The 12,405-nt window shown below is 46.7% G+C and overlaps 1 protein-coding gene across 1 annotated transcript; it reads right to left on the reverse strand.

The window, feature by feature from the left end:
* Positions 1-3,047: 3,047 nt before the first annotated feature.
* On the reverse strand, positions 3,048-11,590 carry TUBA8 (tubulin alpha 8; the record flags this gene model as incomplete). The annotated part of the gene is made up of 4 exons (XM_080706695.1): positions 11,371-11,590; positions 10,146-10,294; positions 6,244-6,924; positions 3,048-3,341 (listed from the first exon to the last, which is right to left on the reverse strand). The coding sequence occupies exons 1-4, from the start codon at positions 11,396-11,398 to the stop codon at positions 3,048-3,050; spliced, it is 1,152 nt and encodes a 383-aa protein (XP_080562821.1). The 5' UTR covers positions 11,399-11,590.
* Between the last annotated feature and the right edge of the window lie 815 nt (positions 11,591-12,405).

Raw genomic sequence — 12,405 nt, forward strand, 5'->3', positions numbered from 1 at the left:
ATATGTTGATTTTTTTATTTTTCATCCTACTTTGTTGAATCAGTTTATCAGTTCTAAGAGTCTTTTGGTGGAGATGCTAATTTTTTTTCTTTCTTTCTTTCTTGGAGGTACTGGGGATTGAACTCAGGGGCATTCTACCTCTGAGCTACACTCCCAGCCCTACTTGAAACGAGGTCTCACTAAGTTGCAGAGGCCTCGTGTTGCTGAGACTGGCTGCGAACCTGTGATCCTCCCATGATCCTCCTGCTCGTCCTCCCAAGCACTGGAATTGCAAGCATCTTAGTTTTCTAAGTAGGGATTCATATCTTCTGAAAACAGGGGTAGTTTGACTTTCTCCTTTTCTCTTTATACTCTTTTCTCTTGCCCGATTCCTCTGGCTAAAATTTCAAGTACTATATTAAGTCAGAGTGGTAGAGGCCAGCAGTATGCAGCAAAGTAGTGAGATCCTGTTTCAAAAGGAAAATATTTTTTGTGTGGTACTGGGGTTCCCGGAAACCCTTCTACCTCCGGGCTACACTCCCAGACCTATTTTTATACATTTTTAAATTTAGAAACAGGGTCTCTTAAGCCTGCACGGCTGGCTTCGAACCTGCGTGATCCTCCTGTCTCCGCCTCCCCAGTGCAGGGATGACAAGCATGCGCCACCACGTCTGGCCAAAAGGAAAATATTTTTAAAGGGCTGGGGGTGTGAGTCAGTGGTAGAGTTGTCCTGGGGTCAATTCCACAAAGAGAGAAAGAGAGAGGCGTGACAGGTTATGTCCTCCCCTCATTCCTGATTTTAGAAAAAAATGTTTTTCTTCATTCCATACAATATTGGCTATGGATTTATTGTATATAGACTTTTTATGTTGAGGTATGTCTCTTCTACATATAGTTTATTCAATGTGTTCATCTAAATTTTTTTATAGACACTGTAGTTTTATTCTTACACACACACACACACACACACACACACACACACACACACGATAATGGCACCAGCTTAGAGACACTGTGCTGTGTCTCATTGACCATGAGCTTAACAAGCAGCCTTACATTTTAGACTTTAGTTTCTACGCCCAGAACTCAATGCACAGGGAATCACAATGGTCCAGCCTAGGTGAGAGCTTTTTGAGGAACGAAGAGGGACTGGGGATTGAACCTAGGAGCGGGCATTTGACCTCCAGACTACACCCACCGCCCTTTTCATTTTTGAAACGAGATCTCGCTAAGTTGTTGAGGCTGGCCTCAAACCTGTGGTCCTCCTGTCTTAGCTTCCCAAGGAAAACACTGCTTTTTGGATTATTTCTAAAATCCTGCCAGAGCTTCCACTTTTGGGAAGAGATGCACCATCCACGCATTCCGTGCTTTGCAAATGATGAAGACTTGCTTCTCCCCATCCATTTTAGTAGGCAGCGTCTGGAACCTGGGAGAAGCACCATGGGTTAGGACAGTGTGGGTGGACAGGAGGGTAGACCTGCCGAGCGCCCTCCTCTCTGAAGGCCACCCCTCAATGCCTCCAACATGGCGACTCTTCAAGATTCAGTTTCTTCATCTACATCATGACAAAAACAAGCAAACAAAAAATTAAAAGGGCCATGGGGGTGACTTGAAGGTAGAATGTGCCTGGGTTTAATCCCAAATACCATGAATGAATGAATGAATGAATGAATGAATGAACAGTAGATATCCTTCTACTTAAAGCTTTTGGTGCTTTACTCAGGAAGCACTCTGAAGTCTCCGCCGTGCTCTCCAAGGCTGGCCGTGCCCACCCCGTTCCTCCAGGCCCTCATTTTGCTTGGCCGCCCACCACCTGATCACTTCATGTGTTTGGGAAGGCAGGAGATGGGTCCGTCTTATCGCTAACTCTCTAGATCCTAGGGCAGTGCCAGAGCTCCGGTATCTGAAGTTTCACTTCCATAGCTGGAGTTTCCCAGGGTAAGAAGGGCAAGAACAGCACACTAATATATTTTAAGAGAGCAAGAGATTGCACTCATGTAACTGTGTGTACGTGCACATGCTTGGTGCTACAGAACAAACCCAGGGCTTCACACATGCCAAGCGCACCTTTTTCTGCTGAGCAACATCCCCAGGGCCTTGCATGATTTTTTTTATAGCATTTTATTGGAATCGTTCCATCTCATTAGTAGCCATCGTTGCTAGTCTCTTACTGTGTCTAAATTATAAATTATACTTTATCAATAAGTATATATGTAAAGGAAAAATCACATTATCTGTAGGGTTCAGTGGTCGCTGTGGTTTCTGGCACCCAGTGGTAGGTCTTGGAGTATGTACCCTGCAGATAAGGGGGAGGGATGACTGTATTCAAATATTCAATGAGTGGTAAGTGGGATAAGCCCAGACCCTTCTTGGGCCATGCTATGAGTCCATTCATGTGAACTTCTGGAATCTTCCCAGTGCCAAGATCTCTCATTTCTCCAAGTGTTTTATGATTCCCTGACCAGCTGCCATGTCTTGGGGTGGAAACAATGTGATCTAGAATTAAAACTACTGTTCCAGCCTCTTCACATGTATAACTTGATGGTTTTACCTTCACCCACAGAAAGTGACCTTCATTTTTCTTCTTCTTCTTTTCTTTTTTCTTTTTTCTTTTTTTTTCAGTCCTGGGGATGAAACCCAGGGACATTCTACCTCTGAGTTACACCCCTAGCCCTATTTTTTATCCTTTATTTGGAAACAGGGTCTCACTGAGTTGCAAAGGCCCTCACTAAGTAGCTGAGGCTGTCCCCGAACCGCGATCCTCCTGTCTCACCCTCCCAAATGCTGGGATTACAAGCGTGCGCCCCCACGCCCGGCTTGACCTTCATTTTTGTTTAGTGACAAGCCTACCCTGGCTAAAGGGAAGGTCTGATAGAGCTCGGCATCGTTTCCTGCCAGTCACGGCACCCAAGTGTATTGAAGTCAGACACCAGGCTCCTATGTAAGACAGGAAGCAGGCTGGGGTAGGGGCGGGGACTGAGAGCACAGTCTGTTCCTCTTGACTAATTCAGTGCACTTCAAATAGAAAAGCATCAATAAAGAGACACAGCCAAGAGGAAGATGTATATTTAAAATTCCTCCCCTTCATTTTCTTCTTCAAATGAATCAGTTCCCACTTCTTCATAATCCTTCTCCAGGGCGGCCAGGTCCTCCCTGGCCTCAGAAAACTCTCCTTCTTCCATCCCCTCTCCAACATACCAATGCACAAAGGCCCGCTTGGCATACATGAGGTCGAACTTATGGTCGAGGCGGGCCCAGGCCTCCGCAATTGCCGTAGTGTTGCTAAGCATGCAGACAGCCCGCTGGACCTTGGCCAGGTCCCCTCCTGGCACCACGGTGGGAGGCTGGTAGTTGATGCCCACCTAGGGAACCAAGGAAAAGGAAGAGAAACAGAAGACTATGTAAGTAAGCTGAAGGGTAACTGGAGACAAAATGTGTTGGTCACAAGGTAGAGCAGCAAGATGTGGTCATGGTGTGGGGATGGGACTGCAGGGTGGGGTGTAAACAGAGGGCGTCAGGAGGGTGGAGAAGTGAGCAGGGACAGGCCATGAGGGCTGGAGAGATCATACAAGTGAGTGGGAGAGCGGAGCATGGTAGCGCACAATCCCAGCATTTGGGAGGCTGAGACAGGAGGATCACAGGTTCAAGGCCAGCCTCAGCCACTTAACAAGACCTTGTTTCAAAATAAAAAATAAAAAGGGCTGGGGGTGTGTCTTGGAGGTAGAATGCCCCTGGGTTTAATTCCTAGTACCAACGGGGGGAAAAAAAAAGTAGCAAGTAGACAAAGAAAAGAAAGAAAAGTAATACCAAATAAAATAATGATCACAGGAGAGGTGTCCAGTAGGTGTTTATCTCTGAGTTGTTCCTTTTTAGAGGCAAATAAACCCTTAGAATTGAAGTTATTATGAAGTTTATTTCTTCCCAGATGGTCATCTGAATTTCCTCTTAGTTATGTTGCCAATAAATTTGGAGAAGTTTCTCTGCCAAGGGCGAAGGGCTTTTTAAGAGGTCCTAGGGATATTCCAGAGCGATAAATATAAAGATCCCAGAGGTCCTTGGAGAGGGTGTTAATGTTAGCTAGGTCTCATGTCTCTGGAAAATAGGGATTCTTGGAAGAAAAGCCAGAGCTCAAAAAACCATTTCAAGGTCATTCCTTGAATTGAGAACCTGGCTGGAAATAAAAAATAAAAAGGCTCGGGAGGCAGCTCAGTGGTGGCGTGCCCTAGGTTCAATCCCTAGTAGCACAAAAAAAAAAAAGCAGCAAACGGGATTGGGCAGAGAAAGGCAAAGGCTGGGGGATGTAAAGACTGGCAACGGAGAGGAGAACAGGGCTGGTCAGAATGAGAACATGGAAACTGGAAAAAGGCCAAGGTGACAAACTGTGATTACTTATTGGACACTGAAAACCATGGTGCTTTCCAAACTCCGGCTCCTAGCCAGGCCACCGGCCTAAATGGCCAACCTTGTCAACGCACTGCTTTAAAATGCGCGCCTTCCTGAGGGGTAGCGGGTGGAGGTGGCGGCAGCAGCCCACCCAATGAATTCACGAGGTTTTGTCATTCTTCTTAGACCCAAGTGGCATAGTGGCGGTGGAGGCGAAACTGAGTTAGGGCAAAGGGACAAAAACAGCAAGGGGAAAGACAGTGCATAGAAACTTCATCGCATCAAATGTTTTGCTAGTCTTGGGATTGTGCCTGGGGCCAGCTCTCCTCTGAAGAGCATCCGCCCTTGACCTGAGTCAAGTGGGGACAAACGCCCTTGGGAAGAAGTCAGAGGTGACACTGGGCAACAGCCAAGAGCCAGAGATGCTAACATCCCCTTACCTGTCTTTCCAGATGTGACCTCGGAGTGTCAGGGAGCATCTCCCTGCTCATTTCCATTTGAAAAAAGGAAAAAGAACCCCATTTTTTTAAAAAGAAGACCTTGACAGCTCTTGAAAGAATGATCGAAACTTATAAATACAATAGGCTTGCGAAAGCCGGGTGTGGTGGCGCACGCTTGTAATCCCCGCACTTGGGAGGCGGAGACAGGAGGATCGCACAGGTTCGAAGCCAGCCGCGCTGGTTTAAGAGACCCTGTTTCCAAATAGAAATGTAAAAATAGGTCTGGGAGTGTAGCCCGGAGGTAGAAGGACTTCCAGGAACCCCAGTACCACCAAAAAAATAATTTAAAAAATAGGCTTGTGGGGCAGGGGTGAGGCCTGTGGCTGGGGTAGAGCAGTGAGCAGGAACGGTGCGCTCCCTTACTCCGAAGGAGAGCAGTTCCACCCCAGTTAATGGGAATGGAAAATGTCAGGGCTTCGTGACATCCGTGATCCGCAGTCACTTTACAATCATAAAATGTTGATACTCCAACTTGATTAAATCATGCAGGGCACGTATTTAATGTTTGAGATAAATTGGGAGAACACATCTTTTGTTAGAGGAAAGAATCATGCCTCTCTAGCATCTTGAATAACTTGGTTAACTCTAAAATTAAAATGTAGGTCAGGCATGCATGGTGGGGTACATCTGTAATCCCAGACATTGGGAGGCTGAGACAGGAGGATTGCAGACCCAAAGTCAGCCTCGGCAATGCAGTGAGACCTTCAGCAACCCCCGTTCAAAATAACACAGGGTTAGGGTGTAGCTCAGAAGTAGAATACCCCTGGGTTCAATCCCCAGTACCGAAATTAATTAAAATGTACCCGAAAATGTAAAATAGTCCTTAGAACAAACTTTGTGCAAATTAAACCAAATCATGAATCCCAGAATCATTACGATTCAGGTCCATACCAAAATCACTACTTGTTTGCTCTTCAGTTAAAAAAAAAAAAAAAAAGCAAAGATGATTAATCAATTTAAAATATCTCCGGCTGGGCATGATAGCACATGCCCGTAATCCCTGTACTTGGGAGGCTGAGACAGGAGGACCACAGGTTCAAGGCCAGCCACAGCAACTAAGTGAGCTCCTGTTTCAAAATAAAAATAAAAAAGGCTAGAGGTATAGCTCAGAGGCAAGAGTATCCCCGAGTTTAATCCCTAGCACCAAAAAAAAAAAAGTCATCAAACTCATATATTTTCTAAAATGGCTTAAGCAGACAAAGCTTAACAGTATTTATGTCTCAACCAAAGCTGAATAAAGGTAATGCTACAGCTGGGGTAAGTCACTCACCCTGTCTCATCAATAAAATCTGAAGCTCCCAAGACTCGGTTCCCTCCATCCTTGGCCATCTCCCTCTGCTTCTCCCATTATCTATCCCCGCCCTAAATTGTCAGCTCTCACCTTGAAACCTGTGGGACACCAGTCAACAAACTGAATGGTTCTCTTGGTCTTGATGGCGGCAATGGCGACATTCACGTCCTTGGGCACCACGTCCCCGCGGTAGAGCATGCAGCAGGCCATGTACTTGCCGTGTCTCGGGTCGCACTTCACCATCTGGCTGTTGGGCTCGAAGCAGGAGCTGGTGATCTCAGCCACGGAGAGCTGCTCGTGGTAGGCTTTCTCAGCAGAGATGATGGGTGCATAGGTGACCAGTGGGAAGTGGATGCGGGGATAGGGCACCAGGTTGGTCTGGAACTCGGTGAGGTCCACATTGAGGGCCCCGTCAAAGCGGAGAGAGGCGGTGATGGAGGACACGATCTGGCTGATGAGGCGGTTGAGGTTGGTGTAGGTGGGCCTCTCGATGTCGAGGTTCCTGCGGCAGATGTCGTAGATGGCCTCGTTGTCCACCATGAAAGCGCAGTCGGAGTGCTCCAGCGTGGTGTGGGTGGTCAGGATGGAGTTGTAGGGCTCGACCACTGCGGTCGAGACCTGGGGTGCCGGGTAGATGGCAAACTCTAGCTTGGACTTCTTGCCATAATCAAGGGAGAGGCGTTCCATGAGCAGAGAGGTAAATCCCGAGCCCGTGCCCCCACCAAAGCTGTGAAAGATCAGGAAGCCCTGCAAGCCGGAGCAAGCATCTGTCTGGAAAGAGTGGGAATGAGAAGAAATCATGAACACAAGTTCCTGAGAGCCCCCAGGGGACAAAGCCCGGCAACCCACTCTCTGCCCTACCCCATCCCTCAACGTGTGTGTGCAAGTGCGTGCGTGCGTGCGTGTGTTACTGGCGACTGAACTCAGGAGCGTTCCACCTCCAAGTTCTACCCCCCAGCCCAATTTTATTTTTTATTTTGAAACAGGGTCTTTCTAGGTTGCTGAGGCTGGCCACAAGCCTGTGATCCTCCTGTCTCTGCCTCCCAAATGCTGGGATTACAGGCATGCATCACCATGCCCAGCTTCTCTTTTTTTGTGTGTGTGGTACTGAGGTTCCTGGAAGCCCTTGTACTTCCAGGCTACACTCCCAGGCCTATTTTATACTTTTTTATTTTTGGAAACAGGGTCTCTTAAGCCAGCGCGTCTGACTTCCAACCTGCGCGGTCCTCCTGTCTCTGCCTCCCAAGCGGGGAAGCGGGGAGGGGAGGGGGATTACAAGCGTGCGCCCGGCTCAACATTTTTTTGAGTGAAATCATAACAGCCTTGAAGGAATAAGAAAACACAAAAGAAGTTGTTTTGACCTCCGGGTGATTTGCTGAAGTATGGGGTGGCAAACTGCGCGTGCCTCTAGGTACATAAAAGTTGTAGCCCAGTAGCCTTGTTAAACCAGCAATGCAAGTCTCAGAGCCACAGTAGTTAGTGACTTTATCCTTTGAGAGTCCCAACATTGCCCTGTCGTTGTTATATGGTTTTTGAGGGAATTATGTACACATTTTAACCCAACCTTGGGAAGTGGCTCAGGTTACCAATTTCAGAAATGTAAATGGAGTCAGGAAACCTGAGATTTTTTTTTATTTTGTTCTATATTTTAAAAAACTATGCTACACATATTTATTTGTTTATTTATTTATTTATTTATTTATTTATTTATTTGGTGGTACTGGCGTTCCTGGAAATCCTTCTACCTCTGGGCTACACTCCCAGACCTATTTTATATTTTTATTTGGAAACAGGGTCTCTTAAGCCAGCACGGCTGGCTTCAAACCTGTGCGATCCTCCTGTCTCTGCCTCCCACGCGTGGGGATTACAAGCGTGCGCCACCACGCCCGGCTTATGCTGCACATATTTATGGGACACAATATGTTTTGAAGCATTATAAAGTGACCAAATCAAGTGAACCAACCCATCCGTGACTTTCCCAGTTTTTTAAAAAAACTTCAGCAAGTTCTCAAACCTCTCCAAACTTCTGTTGTCTTTTTTAAAGTTAGGACAGTTTTTTTTAAAAAAAATCCTCATCTTGGGACTGTCAGATAAGGGGAAAGGTATGGAGGAAGGAGGAGGGAGGGAAATATTTTATACTTTTTTATTTTTGGAAACAGGGTCTCTTAAGCCAGCACGACTGGTTTCGAACCAGCGCGATCCTCCTGTCACTGCCTCCCAAGCGCAGGGATTATAAACGAGCGCCACCATGCCCGGCAATTAGCATAATTTCTTTTTTTTTTTTTTTTTGCGGGTCTGGGGATGGAACCCAGGGGCATTTGACCTCCAAGCTATGCCCCTTGCCCTATTTTTTATTCTTTATTTTGAAACCGGGTCTCACTGAATTGCACACTAAGTACCTGAGGCTGTCCACGAACCGTGATCCTCCGGTCTCAGCCTCCCAAATGCTGGGATTACAAGCGTGTGCCATAATTTCTTAACAAGAATATGGTATTTAGTATGCACTCAATGTTAGCTCCTACCAGAACTAAGAGATTTCATAAAATCATAGCATTTTCTCAATGGGCATGATCTATTATAATTCAGCCCAGTGGTTCTGAACTTTTGGGCACTGCAGATGGCTTCAAAACCGGTGATCCCTAGGCGTCCCACTCTAAACATAAAAAGGGAACATATACAAAAATTTAGCATTCTTAGTACTCAGATAAAAATGCCTTGATCAAGCCCAACCTTTTGCATCATATGGGTAAGAAAATTAAGAACTTGCCAGGCGTGGTGGCGCACGCTTGTAATCCCCGTGCTTGGGAGGCAGAGACAGGAGGATCACGCAGGTTCAAAGCCATCCGCACTGGTTTAAGAGACCCTGTTTCCAAATAAAAAAGCATAAAATAGGTCTGGGAGTGTAGCCCGGAGGTAGAAGGGTTTCCAGGAACCCCAGTACCACAAAAAGAAGAAGAAGAAGGAGAAGGAGAAGGGGAAGGGGAAGGGGAAGGGGAAAGGGAAGAGGAAGAGGAAGAAAAAGAAGAAGGAAAAAAAGAAAAGAAAAAAGAAAGAAAGAAAAAGAAAACTAAGAACTTAAAGTGATTTTACCCACAACTCAAAGCTTTGTAGCCAAATCAACCTGGCTCAAATCCTAACTCTGCTACTTTCTAGCTGTGTGACCAAAATAAGATATTGAAACACTCCAGCCCTCAATTTACCTGTAAAGTACAAAAAAGAAACCTTTGCATGGTCATTAAGGATTAAATGAAGGAACATATTTGACATCTGTAAGTGCTCAAATATATCAGAAATCTCTTCCCTCTCGTCTTTTCAAGCTAAAGCTGTATTAACCTCCAGCAAGCAAAGGCTGAAGCCTTCCTTATATCTAGAATCTTCCCCAAATACCACCACAGAGCATCAGGAGGTACTAATACTTAAGCATTAGCCTGTGGGGTAGTCCAGGATGCCCAAGTAGAGGAAGGGGCATCATTTCCCTGTGAATATTTTTACAAAACATATAAACAGAGGGCTGGAGCTGAGCGTGGTGGTGCACGCTTGTAATCCCAGCGTTAGGGAGGCTGAGACCCGGAGGATCGCGGTTCGCGGACAGCCTCAGCTACTTAGTGAGGCCCTCTGCAACTCAGTGAGACCCAGTTTCAAAATAAAGAATAAAAAATAGGGCAGGAGGTGTAGCTCGGAGGTCAAATGCCCCTGGGTTCCATCCCCAGACCCGCAAAAAATAAAAAATAAAAAATAAAAAATAAAATAAAAATAATAAAAAATAAACAGAGGGCTGGGGTGTAGATCCGTGGTACAGCAGGTGCTGATCAAGCATGAGGCCTAGGATTCAAACACCAGCACTGCAAATAAATAATAAACAAAAATTGCCAAACCTGGGGAACTCTAACCTGCAGCCAGGGTTCACGTACCCATCCTAATCAAAGACACGTGAGTCCGAGCCAGGTCCCTCCGGCCTGACTCAGCAGCCCTCTGCCCCTGTTGGTGCTTACCAGCTTCCGTATGCGGTCCAGCACCAGATCGATGCTCTCCTTGCCCACCGTGTAGTGACCCCGGGCGTAGTTGTTAGCTGCGTCCTCCTTCCCCGTGATCAGCTGCTCTGGATGGAAGAGCTGGCGGTAGGTTCCTGCCCGAACCTCATCTACCAGGACAGAAGGGTCATTAGGCCTTACCACCTGGCTCCCAAGGGCGAAGCCTGCCTCTCTGCTCGACTATCACATGGTACATTCACTCGACCCGCAAACACCTTCTGCGTGGGAATAAAGCAAATCCAGAGGGCTGTCCTCTGTGAAGCCAGTGTCTGCACACTGTAAACATTTGCCTGGACACCTCTGTGCAACTTGGCCATCCTTTGATTGGGAAGCCAGCCTTAAAGCTGGAAAACACTACTGTTTAATTGAAGATTGACCCAGACATCAGACCAGGGCACTTGGTGCTATTAGAAATGGGAACAGACTGGGGAGAGGAAGGGATTGGGCACCAAAACCCTGCCCTGACACGAGTCACCTTTCTTCTGTGTTTTCCTAGAGATTTGTTCTAGAATTTCTAGAATTTCAGCAACCCCTGGCTGAATGTACTTACGGCTATGTTATTTTGTGCATAAAGTACATCAAGTTTAGACCAGGCCCATGAGGACAGACTGCAATTACTATAGAGCTGCTATAGAATCACAAACTATACATGGTGGCGCACAGCTCCAATCCCAGTACTTGGGGAGGCTGAGGTGGGAGGATTACTTATTTAAGGCCAACCTTCACAATTTAGTGAAACCATGTTTCAAATTTTAAAAATTAAATAGGGCTGGGGGTATAGCTGAGGGGTAGAACACACCTGGGTTCAATGCTTGGTAATACACACACACACACACACACACACACACACACACACACAGGATTACCATAGAATCAGAAACCTGTATTTTGGGAAATTGATGAATTAGGGGCTTTTTATAATTTCTCTAGGTTTTTTGGGGGGATTTTTCATCCTTAGTATTTCGTAACAACCTTAGCAATTTCAGTCTGTCTCAGTGGGTTTAAGGGGCATTTTGCACTGCACAGACTAGCGATCTCTCTACCTATTACAGGATTCCCCAAGACTACAGCGACCTCAGGAGCTGACAGATGCCAGCTCTGAGACACCCCCACTTTCGGCTTCCTTTGCCAAGGCCTCTCCTGTCTCGTGTTATTTTCTGTGGAGAGGATCTTAGCCCGTACCCACCTACTACCGTAGGTTCCAGGTCTACCATGACGGCCCGGGGCACATGCTTCCCGTTCCCAGTCTCACTGAAAAAGGTGGTGAAGGAGTCGTCGTCACTGATCTTGCTGGCCTGGGCGCCGAAGGTGCCGTCTGCCTGGATACCATGCTCCAGGCAGAAGAGCTCCCAGCAGGCATTGCCGATCTGAACTCCGGCTTGACCCACGTGGACAGATATGCATTCCCGCTGTGGGAGGGTACAAGAACATGGTCAGAGAACCCCAATCACCGAGGGTGCGTCTCCTCCTGCGTTCACCCTACAGGATACCCATCCCTGAGCCAGGCCGCCCCGTGACCAGGTGGCATCTGAGGTTTCAGACCAGGAGGCAGGCACCACAGCCGATGGACCAAGACTTGGGCTCCAAAGAAGACACAGTTGGCCTATGCTTTGCTCTAAAAGATGCTTCCTAGGGTTAACCTTTGTATTTAGAAAAGAAAAAAAGAGCATCTACAGACAGGAAACAAGGAGCCATTTCAAATTAGGACTCTGGTATTGAAGAAGGCCAAAGTGTGAAGCCATGAAAAGAGCAAAAGCTAGCTCTAAATTCACTACCACGCACAGTGGCAGAATTCACATGCACTGCACCCTGACTGCCCGAGACGTCCCTCTTCCCTGTGTATCTCCCAGAGCACTCACAAGAGGCAGGCATCATGAGTGTCATTCGTGTTATGGTGAAAAATGTAGAAAGAAGGGATTCGCCAGATGCAGTGGTACACACCTAACCCCAGAATCCTAGTACTCGGGAGGCTGAAACGGAAGTGTGGCAATTTTGAGGCCAGCACACAGTAACTTAGCAAGATTTTGTTTTAAAATAAAAAATAAAATAGGGCTGGGATGTAGCTCAGAGGTAGAATCCTGTATGGGCTAATCCCCAGTGCCCCCCCCAAATAAATAAGAAGGAATCAGTGCACCATCAAGGGAAGCTTTGAGGGTATCATTTAGGCCTTTCCTGAATGCTGAGAAACTGGAAAATTATTTTTGGAGCCATCATTCTCTAT

The sequence above is a fragment of the Muscardinus avellanarius genome (assembly GCF_963383645.1).
Source record: "Muscardinus avellanarius genome assembly, chromosome: 11".
In the NCBI taxonomy this organism is placed as follows: Eukaryota; Metazoa; Chordata; class Mammalia; order Rodentia; family Gliridae; genus Muscardinus; species Muscardinus avellanarius.